Source organism: Podarcis erhardii (assembly GCF_964252035.2).
Source record: "Podarcis erhardii genome assembly, chromosome: 14".
In the NCBI taxonomy this organism is placed as follows: domain Eukaryota; kingdom Metazoa; phylum Chordata; class Lepidosauria; order Squamata; family Lacertidae; genus Podarcis; species Podarcis erhardii.
In genome coordinates this window covers 2,635,863-2,655,982 of record NC_138503.1, presented here as the reverse complement: position 1 = coordinate 2,655,982, position 20,120 = coordinate 2,635,863, and the positions used below count along the sequence as shown (strand labels likewise).

The 20,120-nt window shown below is 45.6% G+C and overlaps 1 protein-coding gene across 3 annotated transcripts in view; it reads left to right on the top strand.

Annotated features, from left to right (window-relative positions):
• TARS3 (threonyl-tRNA synthetase 3) overlaps positions 1-19,196 on the top strand; it is a 68,929-nt gene extending 49,733 nt beyond the window's left edge. For all 3 annotated transcript variants that reach the window (XM_081838888.1, XM_081838890.1, XM_081838889.1), the window contains exons 11-19: positions 6,231-6,397; positions 8,999-9,161; positions 9,945-10,082; positions 10,744-10,821; positions 10,928-11,028; positions 14,096-14,200; positions 14,952-15,024; positions 16,331-16,445; positions 17,614-19,196. In XM_081838888.1, the coding sequence (XP_081695014.1) occupies positions 6,231-6,397; positions 8,999-9,161; positions 9,945-10,082; positions 10,744-10,821; positions 10,928-11,028; positions 14,096-14,200; positions 14,952-15,024; positions 16,331-16,445; positions 17,614-17,762 (1,089 nt within the window). In that variant the 3' untranslated portion in view covers positions 17,763-19,196. The remainder of the gene's footprint in view (positions 1-6,230; positions 6,398-8,998; positions 9,162-9,944; positions 10,083-10,743; positions 10,822-10,927; positions 11,029-14,095; positions 14,201-14,951; positions 15,025-16,330; positions 16,446-17,613) is intronic.
• The last annotated feature ends 924 nt before the right edge of the window (positions 19,197-20,120 follow it).

The window sequence follows — 20,120 nt, the reverse complement described above, 5'->3', positions numbered from 1 at the left end:
CTTCAATAAAACCTTTTGTATATAGCTTGGACTGGACTTTGGTCTCTTGTGAGCTGGGACCCAGGGTGGCTCTGACAGAAAGTCCCCTCCAAAGAACGCAAAATTTTTTTTTTTGCAAAGCTCACGAACGGTGACAGCCATGACTGCGGAGGAGCAGTTGACAGCGCTGCGAACTACAGTTTCCGAAATCACTGCTGCAGTCCTTGCGTCTCAGAAGAAGCATGACGAAATGGAGAAGCGCTGCCAGGACCTGCAAACAAGGTGGGAACGTGCAAGCAGGGAAGGGTTCCCAGGGTCCAGATCAGAGGGGATTGGACTTGGACGGAGGGGGGGCAGCCTAGTCACCCACTTCGATGGGAACCTGAAGCACTACCCCAGTTTCAGAGCAGACGTTTTGTATGCATTGCACTTGCTTCGTCATGACTTTAAAGATGAGGAGGAGAAAGTGGGGTTTATTGTTTCTCACTTGCATGGGCCGGCCAGAGACTGGTTGCGCATTTTGTGGCGTGAAGATGGCCCTGCCCGCCGCGATGCAGATGAATTCATTAAAGCGATGGATGCCTGCTTCCAGTCTACTGTAGATGTGGATCTTGCACGCAGGGAAATTTTTGGATTGCGGCAAGGCAAAGCCACTGTGCGTCAGTACCATTCTAGATTTTTTGCTTTACTGACTGCGCTAAGCTGGGAGAAGGATTGTGCACCTGTGAGGGATTTGTTCTGGGAGGGGCTCAGCGGTCCCATTAAGGATGAACTTGCCAGGGGAGACAGACCCCAGACCCTGGAGGAGCTTGTGCAGAGGGCTTTGGCGATTGGGATACGGCACGAGGGACGTCCTTGGCACACTGAGGAAGAACGTCAGGTGCGTCCACCAGCGAGGACGTCTTCTTTCATCCCCAGGGAGTTCAGTCAGTCACATCCTTCGCCACTGGGAAGGCAGGGGGAGGAGCCCATGGAACTTGGTGGTGCTAAGGCTCAAGCAACAGCCAGAGCCCCAGCTTCCGGTGCAGTGAAGGCAAAGCCTCCTAGAGGGACCAGGAAGTGTTACATTTGCGACAGTGCACAGCACATGGCGAAAGAGTGTCCCCAGAGGCTGCAGAAACACACTGCAGCTTTAGCAACTGTTGCAGCAGAAATGATGCAAGCAGAGCAACCTCAGGGAAACGACAGTGCCTGGCTGGAAGCAGAGCTGCTGGGGCTCAGCCAGGCGAATCTGTAGAGCAGTCCCCAGCGCTTTTGCAACGCACAGACCCTTTACCACCCAAGCCAGCGGTGCAGCTCACTGCAACACTTCAGTTGCCGAATGGAACCACCCTGGAAGTCCCCATCACGATTGATTCTGGGAGCAACGCAGATTTTGTGGGGACGCACTTTGTCAAGCAGCATCGCATAGCGCTTCTGCCAGCGACAACACCTCTGAACGTAGTCACGGTGGATGGCAGGAAATTGCTAGGAGGACAAGTTGTGCAACAGACGCCTCCCATGGTGATGAGGATTGGAAATCATCGAGAAGTCATCAGCTTCAATGTCACCCGCCTTTCAGACACGCCTATAGTATTAGGCATGAGTTGGCTGGAGAGACACAGTCCTGCTGTAGCGTGGTACCAACGGCAGATCACCTTTTGCTCATCGTACTGTGCTCAACATTGCATCCAGTCCAGCCAGGAGGAGGGAGCTGAGCAGCAGTTGCAACTTGGCATGGTGCAGGCAGTACCCCGCAAGTACGAGGGGTTCCTGGAGGTTTTCTGCGAGAAGGAAGCTGACCAGTTGCCGCCCCACAGGCCTTATGATTGTGCCATCGACCTGGTGCCAGGGGCGCAGTTGCCGACTGCAAAGCTGTATTCCATGTCTGAGGACGAGATGCAAGAACTCAGGGAGTTCATAGAGCACAATTTGAAGCGCGGATTCATCCGAGAATCGAAAGCGGTGGGGGGCAGTCCTGTTTTCTTTGTAAAGAAGAAAGACACGCCCCAAAAAAGACTCATTGTGGACTATCGATTCATAAACAGTAAGACCAAACCCAAGGCCTTCCCCATGCCCAAGATAGATGATCTCCTGGCAACCGTAAGGAAGGGGAAGATCTTCACCAAATTGGATCTGCGTGGAGCGTATAACCTCATACGCATCCGGGAGGGCGATGAGTGGAAGACGGCCATGTTCACGCCTCTGGGCACGTACGAATACAGAGTTATGCCATTTGGTCTCCAAAATGGATCTCACGTCTTCCAAGCATTTATGCATCACGTGCTAGCGGGACTTCTCTACAAGAAATGCGTGTGTTTCCTCGACGACATCCTGATCTTTTCGAAAACGGAGGAGGCCCATGAGAAGGACGTAAAGGAAGTCCTGCAGAGACTACGGGAGAACAAGCTCTACGCCAAGTTAGAGAAGTGCCAGTTTGATGTGACGGACGTGGATTTCCTAGGCTACAAGCTGTCCGACAAGGGGCTGGCCATGGACAGCGCCAAGGTCCGCGCGGTGTTGGACTGGAAGAGCCCTCGCAATCGGAAGGAAGTCCAAAGATTCATCGGCTTCGCCAACTTCTACCGCAAATTCATCAGAGGTTTTGCAAAGGAGACGGCAGCGATCACGGACACTCTCAGTTCCAAGAAAAAGAGGTTCGTGTGGACGGAACAGGCGGAGCGCTCTTTTCAGAAGCTTAAAAGCCTTTTCGCCTCCGAGGAGCAGCTGCTGCACGTGAATCCAGGCAAGCCCATACGACTAGAGACCGACGCGTCAGGCAGAGCGGTTGGAGCCGTACTCCTGCAAGAAGATCCACATGGAAACTGGAGACCCGGTGCCTTTTACTCCAGAAAGCTCAGCAAAGCGGAGCAAAACTACACCATATGGGACAGGGAGCTGTTAGCCATTCACGCAGCTTTCAAAGCGTGGCGACACTTCCTCATAGGAGCCAAGCACACAGTACAGGTCCGCACGGATCACAAGAACCTAGAGTATTGGCGCACGGCGAAGCTCCAAAGCCAGAGGCACATGCGCTGGGCGGAATTCTTCGCGGATTTCGACTTTCGGATAGAGTACGTCCCAGGAGATTCCAACGTTATAGCCGATGCGCTATCCAGGAAACCGCAATATCTCGATGAAGCGGCGCCTGTAGCAGCCAAGCACATTTTCGCACCGCAGGCGTGGTCGTGCGCTGCCGCCACAGTAGATCTGGACGCGGTGCGACGCGCGTTGCAAGTGGATCAGTTCGCACAGTCCAAGATGGAGGAATTGCGCAGAGGTGTGCAGAGTGGCGAAGAGTTCCAACTACGCGACGGGCTGCTAACTCGCAAAGGTGCCCTCTACGTGCCAAGCGACGAGCTTCGCGCAAAGGTTCTGCAGCAGTTGCACGACGCCCCCAGTGCGGGCCACTTCGGTAAGGAGAAGACAATAGAACTGGTGGCAAGAGACTTTTGGTGGCCCCGGATGCGTGGAGAGGTAGCGGATTACGTCGCCAGGTGTGACACTTGTCAGAGGTTCAAGCCAGTACACCAGAAGCCAGCGGGGCTGTTGGAACCGCTGGAAACGCCACAGCAACCGTGGGAGAGGGTAGCTCTGGACTTCGTTACTGACCTGCCCAGCTCCAGGGGGAAGACGGCGGTACTGGTGGTTGTGGACCTGTTCACCAAGATGGCGCACTTCATTCCATGCGCAAAGGTGGCGACGGCGGAACAGACTGCCAAACTCTTCATCGATCACGTGTTCAAGGTGCATGGGCTGCCGCAGTCCATCCTGTCCGACAGGGGGCGCCAGTTTGTTTCCAATTTTTGGCAGAAGCTTTTAGGTATCCTGAACGTCAAGATCAACCTCACGTCGGCGAGACACCCACAAACCAACGGCCAAGCTGAGAGGGTCAACGCGATCATGCAGCAGTACCTGAGATGTTACGCCAACCAGCGACCAGCAGTTTGGGTGGACTACCTGCCGATGGCAGAGTTTGCCTATAACAACACGAAGCACGCGTCCACGGGGGTGACGCCGTTTTTCGCGAACAATGGTCGTCACCCCAGAACCTTCCCGGGGTTCGTGGCACCGGGAGAGGGGGTGCCGCAAGGAGCCGACCAGTTTGCAGCGGAGCTGCAGGAGGTGCACGAAGAGTTGCGGAGACATTTAGAGCTGGCCAAGCAAGCATATAAGGTGCAGGCTGACAAAAACAGGAGAGAGGGAGAGGAGATCCAGGTGGGGGACTGGGTGTGGTTAGCGGCCCAAGCGATGCCAGCCAAGTCGTTGGCCAAGAAGAAGCTGGGGCACAGGCAGTTAGGGCCGTACCAGGTGGAGGCTAAAATCAACCCTGTAGCCTTTCGACTAGCCCTCCCCGAAGGTTCCAGAGTGCACCCGGTCTTTCATAGATCGGTGCTCACTCCCTACAAGGCACCGCACAGGTTTCAGGAGTCTGACACAGTCACGCAACAACACACTAAGTCACAGGAGAGGGAGAGGGCGCCTAGGGCCGAACCACTCAACGAGGTCACAGAGATCCTGGACTCGAGATGGGGGCAAGAGGGAGTAGAATATTTTCTAGTCAGAGAGGGTGCCCCAGTCAGTGCCAATGGTTGGGTGCCGGGCTACGCCTTAGACGAACCTCTTTTAAAAGACGAGTTCCATGCCCTTTTCCCTCATAGACCCATGCCAGCCGAGTACTTTGATGACTGGCTCTTTACGCCCACATGTTCAGGCAGCACTTTCCACGGCTTTTCTTCAGCTGAAGAAAGGTCGCCGGACTCCAACTCGCCCAGGGGATCGTGTTCGGGGGTGGACACAGAACCCTCTTATTGGTGGGACGAGCAACCAGAGGAGGACTGGCGCAGGAAATGGCTGACGGGACCTTGGCAGGCAGCACCGGACCAGGTACCAATGGAGGAGGGAGAAGAGAACACCTTGGGTCAAGAACCCGAATTCGAACACTCGTACAACGAACTGCAAACAGAGGAGATGGAGGTGCAGAATCAGTATCCTGCGTCCGCCTCCGAAGAGCGGCAGCTTCCACAACCTGCACCCGATGAGCGGAAGGGGGGAAGGGGGGGCTTCGAGGGGGGGATGGATGTCAGGGTTTTAGGGAGAGAGGAGACAGAGAGCGAGGGCGAGGAGGAAGAGGACGACAACGAGCCGAGGTTGTCCCAAAGTCCGTCTAGCGAATCAGAGGATTCCCAGAAGGGAGCCCCCCTGGTCAGGCCAAGGGGCAATAGAGAGGGAATCAGTCAGAGAGAGGGGAACGAAGAGGGAATCCCCAGTGGGAGTGGCAAAGCGGGACCAGCTCCCCCGTCGGAACGGAGTAGAGGGGGGGGAGTTGCCAGTGTGTCAGAAAGAGCAGGACAGGAAGGAGGAAGGGGGAGGAGTTCGGAGCAAGACGTCCTGCCTGAAAGGGAGGAGTGTAGTACCGAGAGCAGCGTAACTGTAGAAAGGAAGGTCAGAGGCAACGTACGCGCGCCAAGTTCAAATATAGAGGCGCGCGGAAATGAGGAGAGCTCTGAGGAGGAGCCTGGTGCCAAAGCACGAAGGAGGGGGGAGCAGGCGGGAGAAGACTCAGCCTCTGGGGAGTCCCGGAAAGAGGGAAGACAGGGGGGCAGGAAGACCCTGCGGAAAAGGAAAGAGAGGAAAAGGTGGAGCAGTACAAGCCTCTTAAATTGGTGCAGGGGAGGGACGGACTCAGAGGGGACTTCTAACATCTAAGGGTAACAGATGCGGAGCCACGGAGTTTGGATGTAATGACGACAATGATCTTCAATAAAACCTTTTGTATATAGCTTGGACTGGACTTTGGTCTCTTGTGAGCTGGGACCCAGGGTGGCTCTGACACTACCTCACAGGGTTACTGTGAGAATGAAATTTGGAGTGTGTGTACACCACCCTCTCAACACTTTTTGAGGAAGGGTAGGATAAAAGCGTTATAAATTCTAAGCAGGTATGAGCTTTGAGTGTAGAAGTATTGACATGCTTATTAAATGGTCTGATCAGCAAGGCTATTCCTGTTTGCAAGTGTGGTATAAATTAAGGTGACAAGGATGTACCTCTTTGCCTGGCATTTGATGTGATTTTTTAGTACCATTTTAGTTTTTCATTTTGTTTTTTAGTAGTGTTTTTAGTACTGTACTTTAAATTGTGACCTGACTTGGGACCTTAGGGTGAAGGCTGGGAATAAATCAAATCATTAATAATGCAAATACTTTAAAGAGCAAGAATTGGTTTGTGTGTGTTTGCCTACTGCTTATTAAGAATTTGGTTTCCTTGTGCAGGAAGAGTATCACCGGCGCAACTTCACAGAGGTTGTGTCTCCTAATATCTACAACAGTAAACTCTGGGAGGCCTCCGGCCACTGGCAGCACTACAGCGACAACATGTTCTCTTTTGAGGCTGAGAAGGAAATGTTTGCCCTTAAGCCAATGAACTGCCCTGGACACTGGTTTGTGGTTCTTTTCATTATTACTCCCAATTATTTTGAACTATTGGAAATTTATTTTAGTTTGGATTAAATAAAAATAAGTCGTAATGGGGGGGACATGTGCATTCAAGAGCAGGGGTGAGGCCCCTCCAAGTCTCTCTGGCCTTTGGGACTCTTCCTCAGGCCACAGCCCTTCCTCAGCCACATCTGCTACAGGCCCTGCTTCACACCCTGCTTGAGTGTTTTTTCCTGCCTGGATTGGGCCCTTGAACTCTAATAAACACTTTGGCTCCCCTGTAGGATAGGTGTGTGTGTGCACACATGCGCAGGAACTACTGTGCAAATGTAACTTTTACATATTACTCTGGCCACACCCACCACTGTTATGTGGCCCCCAGAAGGGAATGTGACCCCTTGGGCTGAAAATACTCTCCACCTCTGTTCAAGAAGATCTCTTGCTGGGCCAAACTTCTATGAGGGTGTGCCTTCTCTCTCTCCTGGCCCCTGTGCCCTCTTGCTTTCTTCTGTCTCCTTGCTAGCTGTCCCCCTTTCTAATTCCCCCGCATTACACCTAGATCACCCTACACCCCCCCCCTTTTCTGCTTGGCTGAGTGCACTTCAAGACAGGCTGTGGGTGAGGCTCCAGCTCTCTAGCATCTTGGTTTTTTTAGAGGGCCAATTTCTACAAACCAGATGCACTAGCGGAAGCCAGTGCCAGGATTCCCACTAGCACAACAGGGCTCCCCCCCCCCCCCCCGCGTACCTGTTACAGACTGGCTGGATGCAGAGGGATGGTGGGAGGTGCCAGCAGGGGAACCCCCAAGGGAAGAAGGTTCAGAGCCCGGAAAGGGGTGGTGGGACAATGATGGGTGGTCAGAGGGAGAAGACTGGGAGGAGGTGTTAGAAGCAGAAGAGGTAACAAGGCTTAGTGAGTGGGTGCGGGGGACTTTGTGAGAAGAAGTCCAGAATCAGAGGCAGAAGCTGAAGCTGGAGAGGGAGGCCAGGAGGCAGAGAGGAGTCAGGCTGGTGAAGAGGCACAGGTGTCTCTCCCTTCTGCTACGACCAGCTCCTCTCCCCCCTGGTCTCCAAGAACCAGGAGAGGCGTGAAGAGGGTGGCAGAGAAGTTAGCTTCACGTAGGCACTGTCTTAGATTACTTGGGGGAAACCCTGGAAGAGAGGGGACAGACAGCTGTGGGGAGGCAGGGACCTTCAGTCTCAGCAATTGCTGCATGGGGGTAAGACCTGCCAGACTTGAAATGCTGTGCTCATTAGGCCTGACACTTCTAGGCAGATCCTGTTTTTCCTAATAAAGAGTTAACTCCAACTGGCTCAATGTGATTTACTGCTGGCTCCCTCTAGTCAGTACCCCTGCTTCTCCCCAGATTTGCTGTGGAGTAGCGTTCGAAACTCCCCTTGCTGTAGGCGTGTTTTGTGATGGAATTTCATTAATTCGAGCAGTTTCTGAGCTTTGGGTGCAGTATTGAACCTAAGATTTCAGATTAAAACCACCACTCCTGGAAGAAAAGGAGGACCTTTTTCTGCCTCCCCACTTCTAGCCACTCACTGAAGAAGGGACCCTCATAAGACTATAAGGGGGGTGGGCATGGGAAGTATGGCTTTGTTTTTTGCAGTCTTCAGATGAGGACTAGACTATGTAATAAATGAACATAAGTTTTTAGGTGCAGTTTATTCATTTTCAGCTTTGTATTCTTGTTATAAAAAAGCACACCTTGATACTCCATTGTGGGGCCCATAACTAGGTTTAAGCTGCCATTTAGCTCCTAGCTTTCATATCTCTGTTTCTAGCACTGCTCTGGAGGGTTCGAAGAACCACCAAACCCCAGTGTACAGAGGGAGGAGAGGCAAACTTGTTTCATCTGGCTAGCAGATATGCTCATGCTGACAGAACAATCCTGTTAGAGTGACATTGAATTCCACCCAGATAATGCAAGTGGGGCCCAGAGCCATTCTTTGGGTAATGGACGGCAGCAGGCTGCCAGAAGGTCACCAACCCTTTACTCGGAAGTATCATCATATCAACATATTCACTTCTGTATTAAAACAGAAATTGCGGCGGTGGACTTTTCATCAGACCGGCCGTGTTGTTACAGGGGTTGACCTTTCATTGGTGTGCCTTCCTCTCCCCCCCCCCCCCCGTATTACTCTGCAATGGAGAAAACATACATGCCTGCAAGGTTTAATGACAGGTGGGTGCAGGATTTAGGTGGGGGAAATGGCACAGGGGAAGCATTTTTTTTTTTAATCCCACCAAACCTCTCCCTTCACCACTAGGTCAGTCAAATCTGGAGTCTTTTACTCTTGCTTTACACACAAAAAGTCTTCTAGTGGATTGTTTGATTTAGCAACTGTAATAAAAAAATTAAAAATGTCAGGAGAACTGATTGCATATCTCCATATCGTAGGTATTTTGACCCTATGGCATGAAACCCACTGGGTGACCCTGAGACAATCACCATCTCTTGGCTTGCCCTTCTCACAAGATTATTGTGAGGATAAAATGTGGGAAAACCCATCTGGACAAAGGGCAGGACACAAAGGAGGCCTGTGAATAAATAGGTCAAGTAACCATGCTTGGATCTAATAACTATTTCATGTCTCTAGCTTGATGTTTGCCCATCGTCCCCGGTCCTGGAGGGAGATGCCTTTAAGACTTGCTGACTTTGGAGTTCTTCACCGAAATGAGCTTTCAGGGACCCTAAGCGGGTTGACTCGGGTCAGGCGCTTCCAACAGGACGACGCCCATATCTTTTGCACAATGGAGCAGGTAGTGCACTTATGTTGGGGTTGCCACAGTAGAGGAATGCCTTCACTGTTTTTTTAATGAGAAAAGAGTTCATGATAAACTAGTCCCTGTGTGGTCTGAGTGCTAAATAGAGAGCAGCTGTTGGGAAAGGGCTTCCTAACCAAACCAAACCTGTGCATGTTCTTGCTTGTTAGCATGAGAAGGGACTAAATCCACAGACTTTTATTAGCCACAGGCTGATAGGTAGACATTCAGACCATAGAACTACAATTAGCAGAGATGGCTCTGTGTGGTGTCATTTCCCCTCCTTTGCTAGAGAGGAAGGAGCACATAGTACTCCCTGTTCCACCCCTTCTCTTCCTTTGAGCGGTGATAGATGCAGCCATGCCTCAGCTCACTCTAGCTCTAAAGCTGGTTATGCACATACCCAAAGCTAGCTGGTTATACTGTAAATAAAAGTGCCTGCAGAGTTTTAACTGCTGCCTTTGCTGTAAACCAGTGCATACAAAGTAAGTAAATAATCTTTTTAAACTACTTTTACGAGTTGTAGCATGATACATTCTTAAGCAGGGTAAAAAGGAGGAACCCTCCTTACTTCATAGCTGAACTTGCTCAAATCAAGGTTTTTCAGCCTAATTCCTATGCTTTTAATTTTGCTGCCAAGGATGGGATTTTAAAACTCTGTTCAGCCCACACATGTGGGCACCTGGAGGGATAGATTGCAATTACTACATCGTCTCCTACCCATTAAATCCCATCCCACACACATCTCCACTGTAAATTTATTTGCATTTTAAATTTCAGATTGAAGAAGAGATGAAAGGCTGCTTGGACTTCTTGCAGTCTGTATATGCTGTCTTCGGTTTTACCTTCCAGCTACATCTTTCCACAAGGCCCGTCAACTTTCTAGGGGAAAAGGAGATCTGGGACCAGGCAGAGAGGGTAATTTAATTCTGCTAAAAAAGAGAATACAGCGACTTTGTGTGGCACCTTTATTATGCAGTTTCCATAAGACATCTCTCCCTCTCTCTCTCTCTCTCTCTCTCTCTCTGTGTGTGTGTTTACGTATTTATGAATATCTGATGTATACATGATCATGGCGACTCGGAAATGGCCGGAAAGGGGGGCAGAGACAGGGGTGAGGGACATAACCCCTGCACAAATTGGTCAATGCCTCTCTCTCTCTGTGTGTGTGTGTGTGTGTGTGTGTGTGTCTGTGTCTGTGTGTGTGTGAATGACCGACTAATTTGTTTTGAACTGTTAAATTGCTTTAACCTGCCTTGGGACCTTATGGTAAAGGACAGGTAAGAAATAAGAAGTAGAAGCGGAAGCAGTCATAGCAACAGTTCTTATATTTCTGGCATTTAAACTAGCAAGGAAGAGCATGAGGACACATGGACTGGAGGATGGTTAGATGTTTTAAGCATTGGTGTGCCATGGGGGCTAAGCTGTAAGAAGTCTAACTTCAGGTGAGCCGCAATCAGTACTATCCGCTTCCCATCTGCAATAGGGGGATAATAATACTAATTTATTTTGGAGGATCGTTGTAAGGAATACAACAAGATAATGTAAATGAAGAACTGCTCTTCTGATTTATTCTTAGCAACTCCAGAACAGCCTGGATGACTTGGGGGAGCCCTGGAAGCTAAATCTGGGAGACGGAGCATTTTATGGTCCCAAGGTTAGTAAATATTCATGCTTTTGTACTCATGCTCTTACTGAAGCCTACAGGTGGAGGATAAATGGCAAAGCCCAAACTATAATTTTGCCATTGTTGTCCTTTGCAGATTGATATTAACATCAGAGATGCTATTGGTCGGTACCATCAGTGTGCTACTATCCAGCTTGACTTCCAGCTACCTATCAGATTTAATCTTACTTATGTGGGGTAAGTTTGCATAAGAGTCTTTTAGGACTTGAGCTGATCTGCTTAAATATGTAGAGCCTAAAACAAGGAAACAAGGGATCAGAGGAGGCTGTAAATGGACTTGGAGGTACTAGGTGACAAGCTGAAGAAATGCTTAAATGTCTGGAGCATTGGTGTGGCATAGTAACTGAGCACAGTAAGGGCTCATCCACACTTCCGTTTGCCCCACTGCTTTCCCCCAGGAAAACCCATGGTTTAGCGCTGAATCATGTTTTCCAGAGGTTGCTCTTTGTTCTGATTTATCACCAAAGTGCGGGTTTTCTGGGGGAAAGTGATGGGGCCGAGGCACAACCTTTCAGGCCCATGGTTAGAAAGCACAGGACAAGGGCCCGTGTGGACGAGCTCAAAGTCTGGTTTGAGGTGAGCCACATCTTTTTTTAAAAAAATAATATTTATTACTTTAAAAACTTACAAAAAGGAAAGAGAAGAAAAAAAACAACAAGAAAAACAACAACAAGAAAAGGAAAAAACAATACAATATATAAACAATACAAAACACAACATTAACCTAAACAAAACAAAACAAAAACAATTTAAAAACATACATTGTACCATTTCAGTAGTCTGTCTTTCATACCCTTGTTTCATCGACCTCCTCTCACCTCCCTTTTTGTATTCCACTTCTATTAACTGTTTCAGCAATTCCTTTCCATCTTTCTCTATTTTCTGTCATATAAATATCTTAGCTTATTTTTACCCTTATTTTCCATTAATACTATAATGCTTATTTATGCTTAACTCCTTATAACATTTCAACTAAAGCCATAAGATTTCATTCCAACATTTTTCTAAGACTCAGTAATTTTACAATATTTCTATTTCTGAAAATAAACTTTAAAACTTTTTCCAGTCTTCTTCCACCATCTCTTCTCCCTGGTCTCGGATACTGCCAGTCATTCGTCAATTCCAAATAGTCCATCAACCTTCTGTCCGAGGCTCTTAACTCTTTTCCAAGTCCCTTCTGCAGGTCTTCTTCATATTTATACATGCACTTTACTTTGTCTTCTACTGATCTTGTTCTCATTTTCCTTCCTTTGATACTGAAGAGCAGATCTCGGGGAAGCTCCAACCTAGCAATGCTTTTATTCCTTCTCGACAGGTCAACCAAATCTCCATGGTTAAATCTAAAATCCATAAGGTATTTCAGGATATGTTTCAAAATTCCTCCAAATCCAAAGGCCCCCACAGCTCCAATCTCCTCATGACCCAAGTCCAAATCCCAAAAGTCAGTAAATCCCTGCATGAAGGGATCTGTCCTACTTTCCTTCTCCAGTCCAGGCAGGGCTCCGATCCTCAAAATCTGACTTTTTCTGAAATCAATCATAAAAGGCCTCAACTTATAGTCCTCAATTTGCCTCTGTAAGGCTGGGGCTCCCACTTGTATTACTTTAGGTTCAACAACAGCAACTTTCTCCTTCACCTTCTCAACAATTTGCCCTGTCAAAGTAGATTCCTGTATCAGATCCTGAATAATTTCTGTATTGATAGTCACTTTTTGTCCCAAGTTAGTCACTTTTTGTCCCAAGTTATCAATTTTAGTAGTCATGACATCTGTCTTCTTGTGGAGTTGTTCCAACAAGTGACTTATCTTGCATAATGCAATCACTAAAGCTTCTTCTGTTGACATTCTCAAATAGTCCAAGGTCAATCCCTGATTCTCACAGTCTCTTATCTTGCAGCTGGTTCCCCCAGAACAGCTCTTATAACAGTTTCAAAAGCTCCCTCTAGAGGGAAACAGTTTCTATTTGTGTCAATCCTTTTAAGCACAGTTCAAGCAGTAAATCTAGTTTCAATTTTCAGTTACTTTTCCTCCTTTTTAAACGCAGAAGAGGACAATGGAAACAATATATTTCTCTTATTTAGCTAACTGTCAAGATACGTTCTATTCACAGCCAATGAACTTCAAAACGTCAATCTTACTGGCAGAACCCTTTCCAGGTTCAGAGCAGTGGTGATTTAATTTTCAACACTCTCTCCTGCAGGCTTGCACGATCCAAAATTTCCCCCCTCTTCTCCTGCTTCCAAGGGGGGTTTAATAGTTTTAATCAATGGAAGTTTAATCCTTTGCGGAAGACTTTCCAAGACCTTAGCTTGCAGCGTCTTTGCTTCAATCTATTTACAAAAGGGGAAGGCGGACTTCCTGTTTAAAACCTTCCCGTTTCGGTCCAAATTAAGACATTTATAGATCCAATTTTCTGTTCTACTCACGGGTAGTTGTTTAAAATTGAATTGCCCACAGGAAAAAGTCAGCGCTCTCTGGCAACAGCAATGTGGCTTCACTCCGTGAAAGAAGCAATCAATTCGAAGCACCGCGCCGCTCACCCCATGTCGCTCTGGATCCCCGAAACCGGGTCTCCCCGCGAGTAGGGGAGGCGCAAAAGGTGCCAGCCGAATCCCAGGTTCACAGGCTTCTTCCACCTGTGATTTTTAGTGGGTCTCCGCCTTCGCTGTGGTGGCCAGACCCTGTTTCCACGGAGTAAATTCCTCCCGATCAGAGGAATTCCGCCATTGCCAGAGGCGCTAACCCGGAAGTCCTGAGGTGAGCCACATCAGCACTGACTACCACATGTGCTATAAGGAGATAAAATTGCTCTCTTATTTCAGAGGATTGTTGTAAGGATTGCAACAACCTGAAGTACATAAATAGACCTGTGAATACCTTAAAGCAATATAATATGTACTAACAGTAAACTAAATGATCTGAGTGCCAATCCTTCTTTTGCCAAAACAGAACTAATCATGAACAAGGGAAGAGTTTTCAGCAGGCTCAAGAGAGCCTCAAGGTTTTCAGAATAGATTGGTGATGCAAAGTGTTGTATGATCTGTCAGTGGAATGCAACTTGTTGAAATGGCACTCTTCCCAACTCCTTCCTTGTGAGAAGTTGTAATTCAGTAATGTAATGTAATTAGAAGCCATGCCTTTTAATGTGCTAGAATTAACTCTGGTTAAAAGAGAGGTGAAACCAGATTCAAATCAAGATAAGCTTGTATTAAATTTTTCCACTTTTTAACTTCCATTCTTTCACAGAAAAGATGGAGATGACAAGAAGAGGCCAGTGATAATCCATAGAGCTATTTTGGGCTCGGTGGAGCGAATGATTGCCATTCTGGCAGAAAACTATGGTGGAAAATGGTGCGTAGCAGTAACTGGAAGCAGTTTTGAAAGTTGCAGAGAGTAGAAAGCACCCTGTGGTCTTGAATACAAAGTTTAATTTTCGCAGAAATACCGTTTTTAGAACAATTTCATCCAGTCACAATGCGGCCTTTGCTACCCTGGTGCCCTCCAGATGCTTTGTACTACAGCTCCCTCCCTTCCTGGAGTTGGTGGGAGTTGTAGTCTAACCCCCCCCCCCAAGTGCCCGGCTGGGGAAGGCTTCCCTGCTGGATGATAGAGCAGAAGCTCCTGAGCAGCATTTCAGCTACTCCAAACGTAAAAGAGTAAGGCCCAATGTTCCTATGGTGTTAGCCAGCAGTAAAACATCCATCTGTGTGAGCATTCCCCCCCCCCCCCCGTGAAATGCTTTTGTCACAGTGGATGTTTGCACGCCAGCAGCACACTCTGCCAGAACACTGGCTGCTGGCGAGTGCTGCATGAGCATGGGTTGGCATAGAGGGTAAGCATTTTTTATGCAAGATGGTTGGGGGCGTATAGACTACTTGCACAAGTAATTACTTACCTGTGATCTGCATTTTATATAAATTGAGTCTGAGAAACACACTACAAAGTTTGTAGTGCAAACATGAGCACACGACACAATATGAACTTAACGTTTCCATAATGCAAAGTATGTATGCGTGTGATGTATAAGCAACTGTGATTAACGCTGTGTGGAAAAAAAAGTTTATAATAGCTGCATATTCACTGAGGTTCTTATTTTGGCCAGGCCCTTTTGGCTTTCTCCTCGGCAGGTCATGGTAGTTCCTGTCGGTCACACCTGTGAAGAATATGCTCAACAGGTAAGAGCAGAAGTGTCAACTGCACAACAACTGAAGTGTTTTGCTTTTGTTCAGGTATAACATAGGAAGCTGCCTTGTATTTAATCAAACCATTAGTCCATCTAGCTCAGTATTCTCTACACTGGCTGGCAGCAGCTCTCCAGCCTTTCAGGCCTTCTTCTCTCCCAATCTTATCTGGAGATGCTGGAAATTGAATCTGGGACCTTCTGTTTGCAAGGCAGATCCTCTACTACTGAGCTTCTCAGCATTTTGGCTAAGGTCAAGTGTAGTTATATATAGTTATAAAATCCTGAATTACCGTAATTTTCAGCTGAGTTGTACCCTTTTTAAAAGTTGGTTCAGATCTGCCAGAGTGTTCACTCTGCTAAACTTTAATGACATTTCCGAAGACTTGAATATGGCTTGGGAATCTTTGCTGCTAGTATTTTTATCCCTCCTACTGTTTCCAGCCTCTCTGCTGTGCAATTGTACTTTGTTTCCTACATGTATTTTGTTGTTGTTTTTGTTTTAAATAGAAATTTTTAAAGTATATTATGTAAAGGAGATAATTGTTCACTGTTGTGATGTTTAGAACTTCAGGAATAGAGGCTGCATGTATACAACCCTCAGCATGCTTCTGCCTTGAACTCTGTGGAATTTCCTTCTGACAGAGCATGTGCTTTGCTTGCAGAAGATCCCTGGTTAAATCAGCAGCATCACTGTGTAGCTCTGGGAAAGACCCTTGTCTGGAGAGCTGTTGTTACTCTGGGTAGACAACACTGAGCTAGGTGGGTCAGTGGTCTCAGTCAGCATAAGCCTGTAAGTAATGTTACTTAGACCTAAGCGTGTTACCCAGCAGCTGTTTTTAAACTGTGTTGCAAGGAACTCTGGGATTCTTTGGGGGCTGATGACCCTTCTGCACTGAGATGTTTGATCATAATGGCCAAGCTTCCCTAAAGGTCAGCTTCTTTGCCTTTAGAGAATTTCCCTGCCAACGAACCACCACAGGGAGGCTTCTCAAATGTACTCTCACTAGACCTAGGCCAATGATGTGGCCCAACATAACGTGATAGGTGCCCTATTTGAATGGAGAGGGCCCATTTAGAACACATCCCCCAGAAATATACCTTGCAATGCAGGGATTTTTGTGGCAGACACGCAGAGGTTTCTCAGTGTACAGATTGCCATGAAAAGGCTTCTCTAGCCTTGGAGCTTTGAAAAGTCTGCTTCTCAATATATGTCAGAATATATCATTTGGCACAGAAATGTTACCAAATTGTAAAATGTAACACATTTTTACATTGTCTCTTTTTTTTTTTTTTTTTAGATTCGCAGTGACTTTTTTGCAGCTGGATTCATGGCTGATGTTGATCTAGATCAAAGCTGCACCTTAAACAAGAAGATAAGAAATGCACAACTGGCTCAGTATAATTTTATTTTTGGTATCTATGACTTTTCGTTCATCATTCTTGCCTCCCACCTTACTCAGAATGAAAAACCCAATATGGTTGACACAAGTAGAGAATGTTGTTCTTGTTGGGTAGAGGGAAAAGTTCTGTCCCTCATTTACTGCCAGTTTCAGGGTAGCTTGTCCCAGTTTTCATGTTTGGATAACATACTAAGTCTTAATAGGTTCAGGGGCTATTTAGCTCTTCTCTGACTTCATTGGGCTACTTAATAGTTTATTTGCAAGGTGCGCTTCTAAACATATAAGAGCAAAGCACATAGCCTAGGGAAAAACTGCACTAACAAATGCTTCTTGAATCTGAATGTTTTCTTGTGAATTTGGCTTTCCTTTTTTTGGTCAGAGATTTTAATTAAAGAGTTTGGATTTGATATCCCGCCTTTCACTCCCTTTAAGGAGTCTCAAAGCGGCTAACAGTCTCCTTTCCCTTCCTCCCCCACAACAAACACTCTGTGAGGGGAGTGGGGCTAAGAGACTTCAGAGAAGTGTGACTGGCCCAAGGTCACCCAGCAGCTGCATGTGGAGGAGCGGAGACGCGAACCCGGTTCCCCAGATTACGAGACTACCGCTCTTAACCACTACACCACACTGGCACAGAAACATGTAAATTTGTAGGAAAACAGTGGCTTTACTAATTTTTTCTCCAAAGTAAGTACTGGCCAGTAGAAACCACTATTGGCTGTAAGTTCTCTGAGTTTAGTAGCTTGATATAAGAACTTGCTAGGCATTTGTTGAGCTCCAGTGGTGATATAGAATGTTCGTAACAATTAAACCATTGAGCAGTGTAACAATCTGTCAGTGCACAAGGCCTTTGTTGATTGGCGAGAGTAGAAAAGGGAGACCATAGCATCATCACAATAGAAGGCAGTACACACTGTGTGTATAAATTATATATGTTTGAGAGAGAAGTACATGAATTGATAGTTCATGTGAGTAAATAAATTATAGCCACAGGATATATTCTGAAAAAGTACATCTGTGGATTTTCATGGGCCTCATAAATCTTAGTGTGAGCCACAGCATTGCTCAGAAATTACCCTACTGAATCCAGTAGGACATCTTATTGAGTAAGTGTGTAGCATTGTCGCAGTACAAGGCATTATGGCTGTGTGGCAAGTAACATTGCTCTGCGTTGTTTCTTGCAGTGGTTGGAGAAAAGGAGAAAACTAATAATGCTGTGAATGTGCGAACAAGAGACAACAAGGTACATGGAGAAGTTTCAGTCACATCTGCCATTGAAAAGCTAAAGGCATTGAAAGCATCACACACTTTACATGCAGAAGAGGAATTCTAGTTATTGCTAATGGAGAGTGTACTGAAAGGTGAAATATTGGCTCTATCATAAATGTGTTCTCCTTGAATTTAAATCCACTATGCTTGGTGGGCTTTACTTCCTGGCAAGTACATTTAGGACTGCAGCCCTCCATCAAGGCAGTAGTTTGATGCTATAGTACATCATGACATTCAGAAAACTAAACATGTAGGTGATGCAGGTTCTTTTGAAACAATTTCCAGATGGGTAGCAAAGACAACCAAGAGGCTTGTGTTACCTTAAAGACTTAGGGCTGTGTTCAGGGTTAGTCTTACAGGAAGGAAGAATCATGTGATGGGAGCAGGCAAAGACAACTTCAGAGCCTTCTCCACAGTTTACATTTTATATTATTTGTTTTAGTGCTTTAAAATTGTAAACTGACAAAAAGACAGTATATAAATGCTGTAAATACTCATAGTAGATGCAGTGAAAATAATGGACAAACTAAAAGGCCAATTAATTTCAAGCGGTCTCCTCTGAATATAATTTAGTTGAATGCATCCCTAACAATGTTATTTATTTATTTATTATGGCACAAGTTGAACCATAACTCAACACCTGTTACTCAGGTTATCAGCTTCTTGCATCTGCAGAAGTTGATGGTAGTCCATGAAAGTTTATAGCATAATAAATTTGTTAGTCTTTAAGGTGATACAAAACTCCTTGAAGCTGTTGTATAAACTGTAAAAAGAAGAAGAAGAAGCATTATTAGATGCCACAGGCATCTTGCTTTAAAAAAACACTTCACAATTACACAGCAAATCTCCCTTTCATAGAATGAAAGGCCTGGGGACGTTCATACAGAAGTTCTGTTACTGCTACTGCTTTCTGAGGAGAGTAACATATCCTCAAAATGCAACTTTTTGTGAGCTAGTGTGCAAGTTATTTTGAGCCTGTCTGAGCAATCTTATTTGTGGCAACCTCACCTGTTGATATTAGATTCTCTCATCAATATGTCGGAGTTGCCTTTATGTTTAGAGGTCATGTTGCAAAATAATAGCGTCTGGGTTGAAAGGAAAAGACTCCATGATGCATCAGTCAAGTGAAGAGTGACTCCCAAGTGTGGAACTCGAATAGCCTTTCACTGGTGTCAAGTTCTACATTGTGCCGAGAACTGGCTTATATGTAAGGTTATGCTACAGTTCTGTGTAGCACAAATGGGAGATCTCCATATTTACGTAGCATTGTCGCTTTGTGGGCACAATCCATCAGGAAGTCCTGCTGGAGCCTCATTGAAACGGAACAGGTTGTTTGGTCCATTTCATTGGGTGTGCACCTTCCTGATGGATTGAGCCTTATAATGTGTTCTTATTTTTTAAAAAGCAAACTCTGACAAATTAGAGTTGCTTCCCCCACTTTAGAGCAATGAATAAGCCCACATAGAAGCTTTTGAATAAAATTACATCATAATCAGCATGAGTTGCCTCTTTTTTCTATAAGTAACTTTCTTATTTGAAATAATGCATTCAAGTCAGAGTTATCACTATTGTACCTTAAAGTATACATTATTATTATTATTATTATTTAAATGTGCAGTGTTCCTGCATAGAGAAAGCTGCAGTACTGATTTGATATGTCAGTGCCTTGCACAGGGGCAAAAGGAAAACCAGCACTTCATGCTTCATATTTGAGAAAATGATAATCTTGATTGCTACATCTTTTAAAATATGGACGTGTTTGTTTGCTTGGCTTTTAAAAAATGGTGGCACTTTACAAAGACACAATTCCTCTAGACAAATTATTGAAGTGTTTCTTTTTTAAAAAAAAAAAAAAATTATTAAGATTTTAAAGGTTACAGAAAAAAGATAAAAAGAAAACAATCGAAGAAAAAAAGAAAAAACAGTACATAAAAAAAACATCAAAAAACAGAAAAAAGAAAAGAAAAAAAAGAAGTAAAAAACAAGTCAGATCTTTAACTCACTTACTTACATTCACTTATTTCCTTGACTTCCTCACGCCTCCCATTTTTGTATTCTAATTCAATTAGATATTCCAGCAAATCCTTCCAACTTTGTTTTTATCCTAATAATTTATCTTAACATACTATAATTCCCCTCTTTGTATTCTAATTCATATAGATATTTCAGCAAATCCCCCATCCTATCCTTATCCTTATATCTTATCTTAATATACTATAATTTCCCATTCTTTCTTTCACCAAATAACCATCCACCTTTACTTTATTTAATCTTATTTCTCATCAAAACTTATATATCTGTACTTATTCTTAAAACGTTTCCCCCCAGGGTCAAAAAAGATTCCATTCCACGATTTTCCCATCTCTCATTAAAAAAAAAAAAACAAATTATATTATATACACTTTAAGTTCCCAATCTTCTT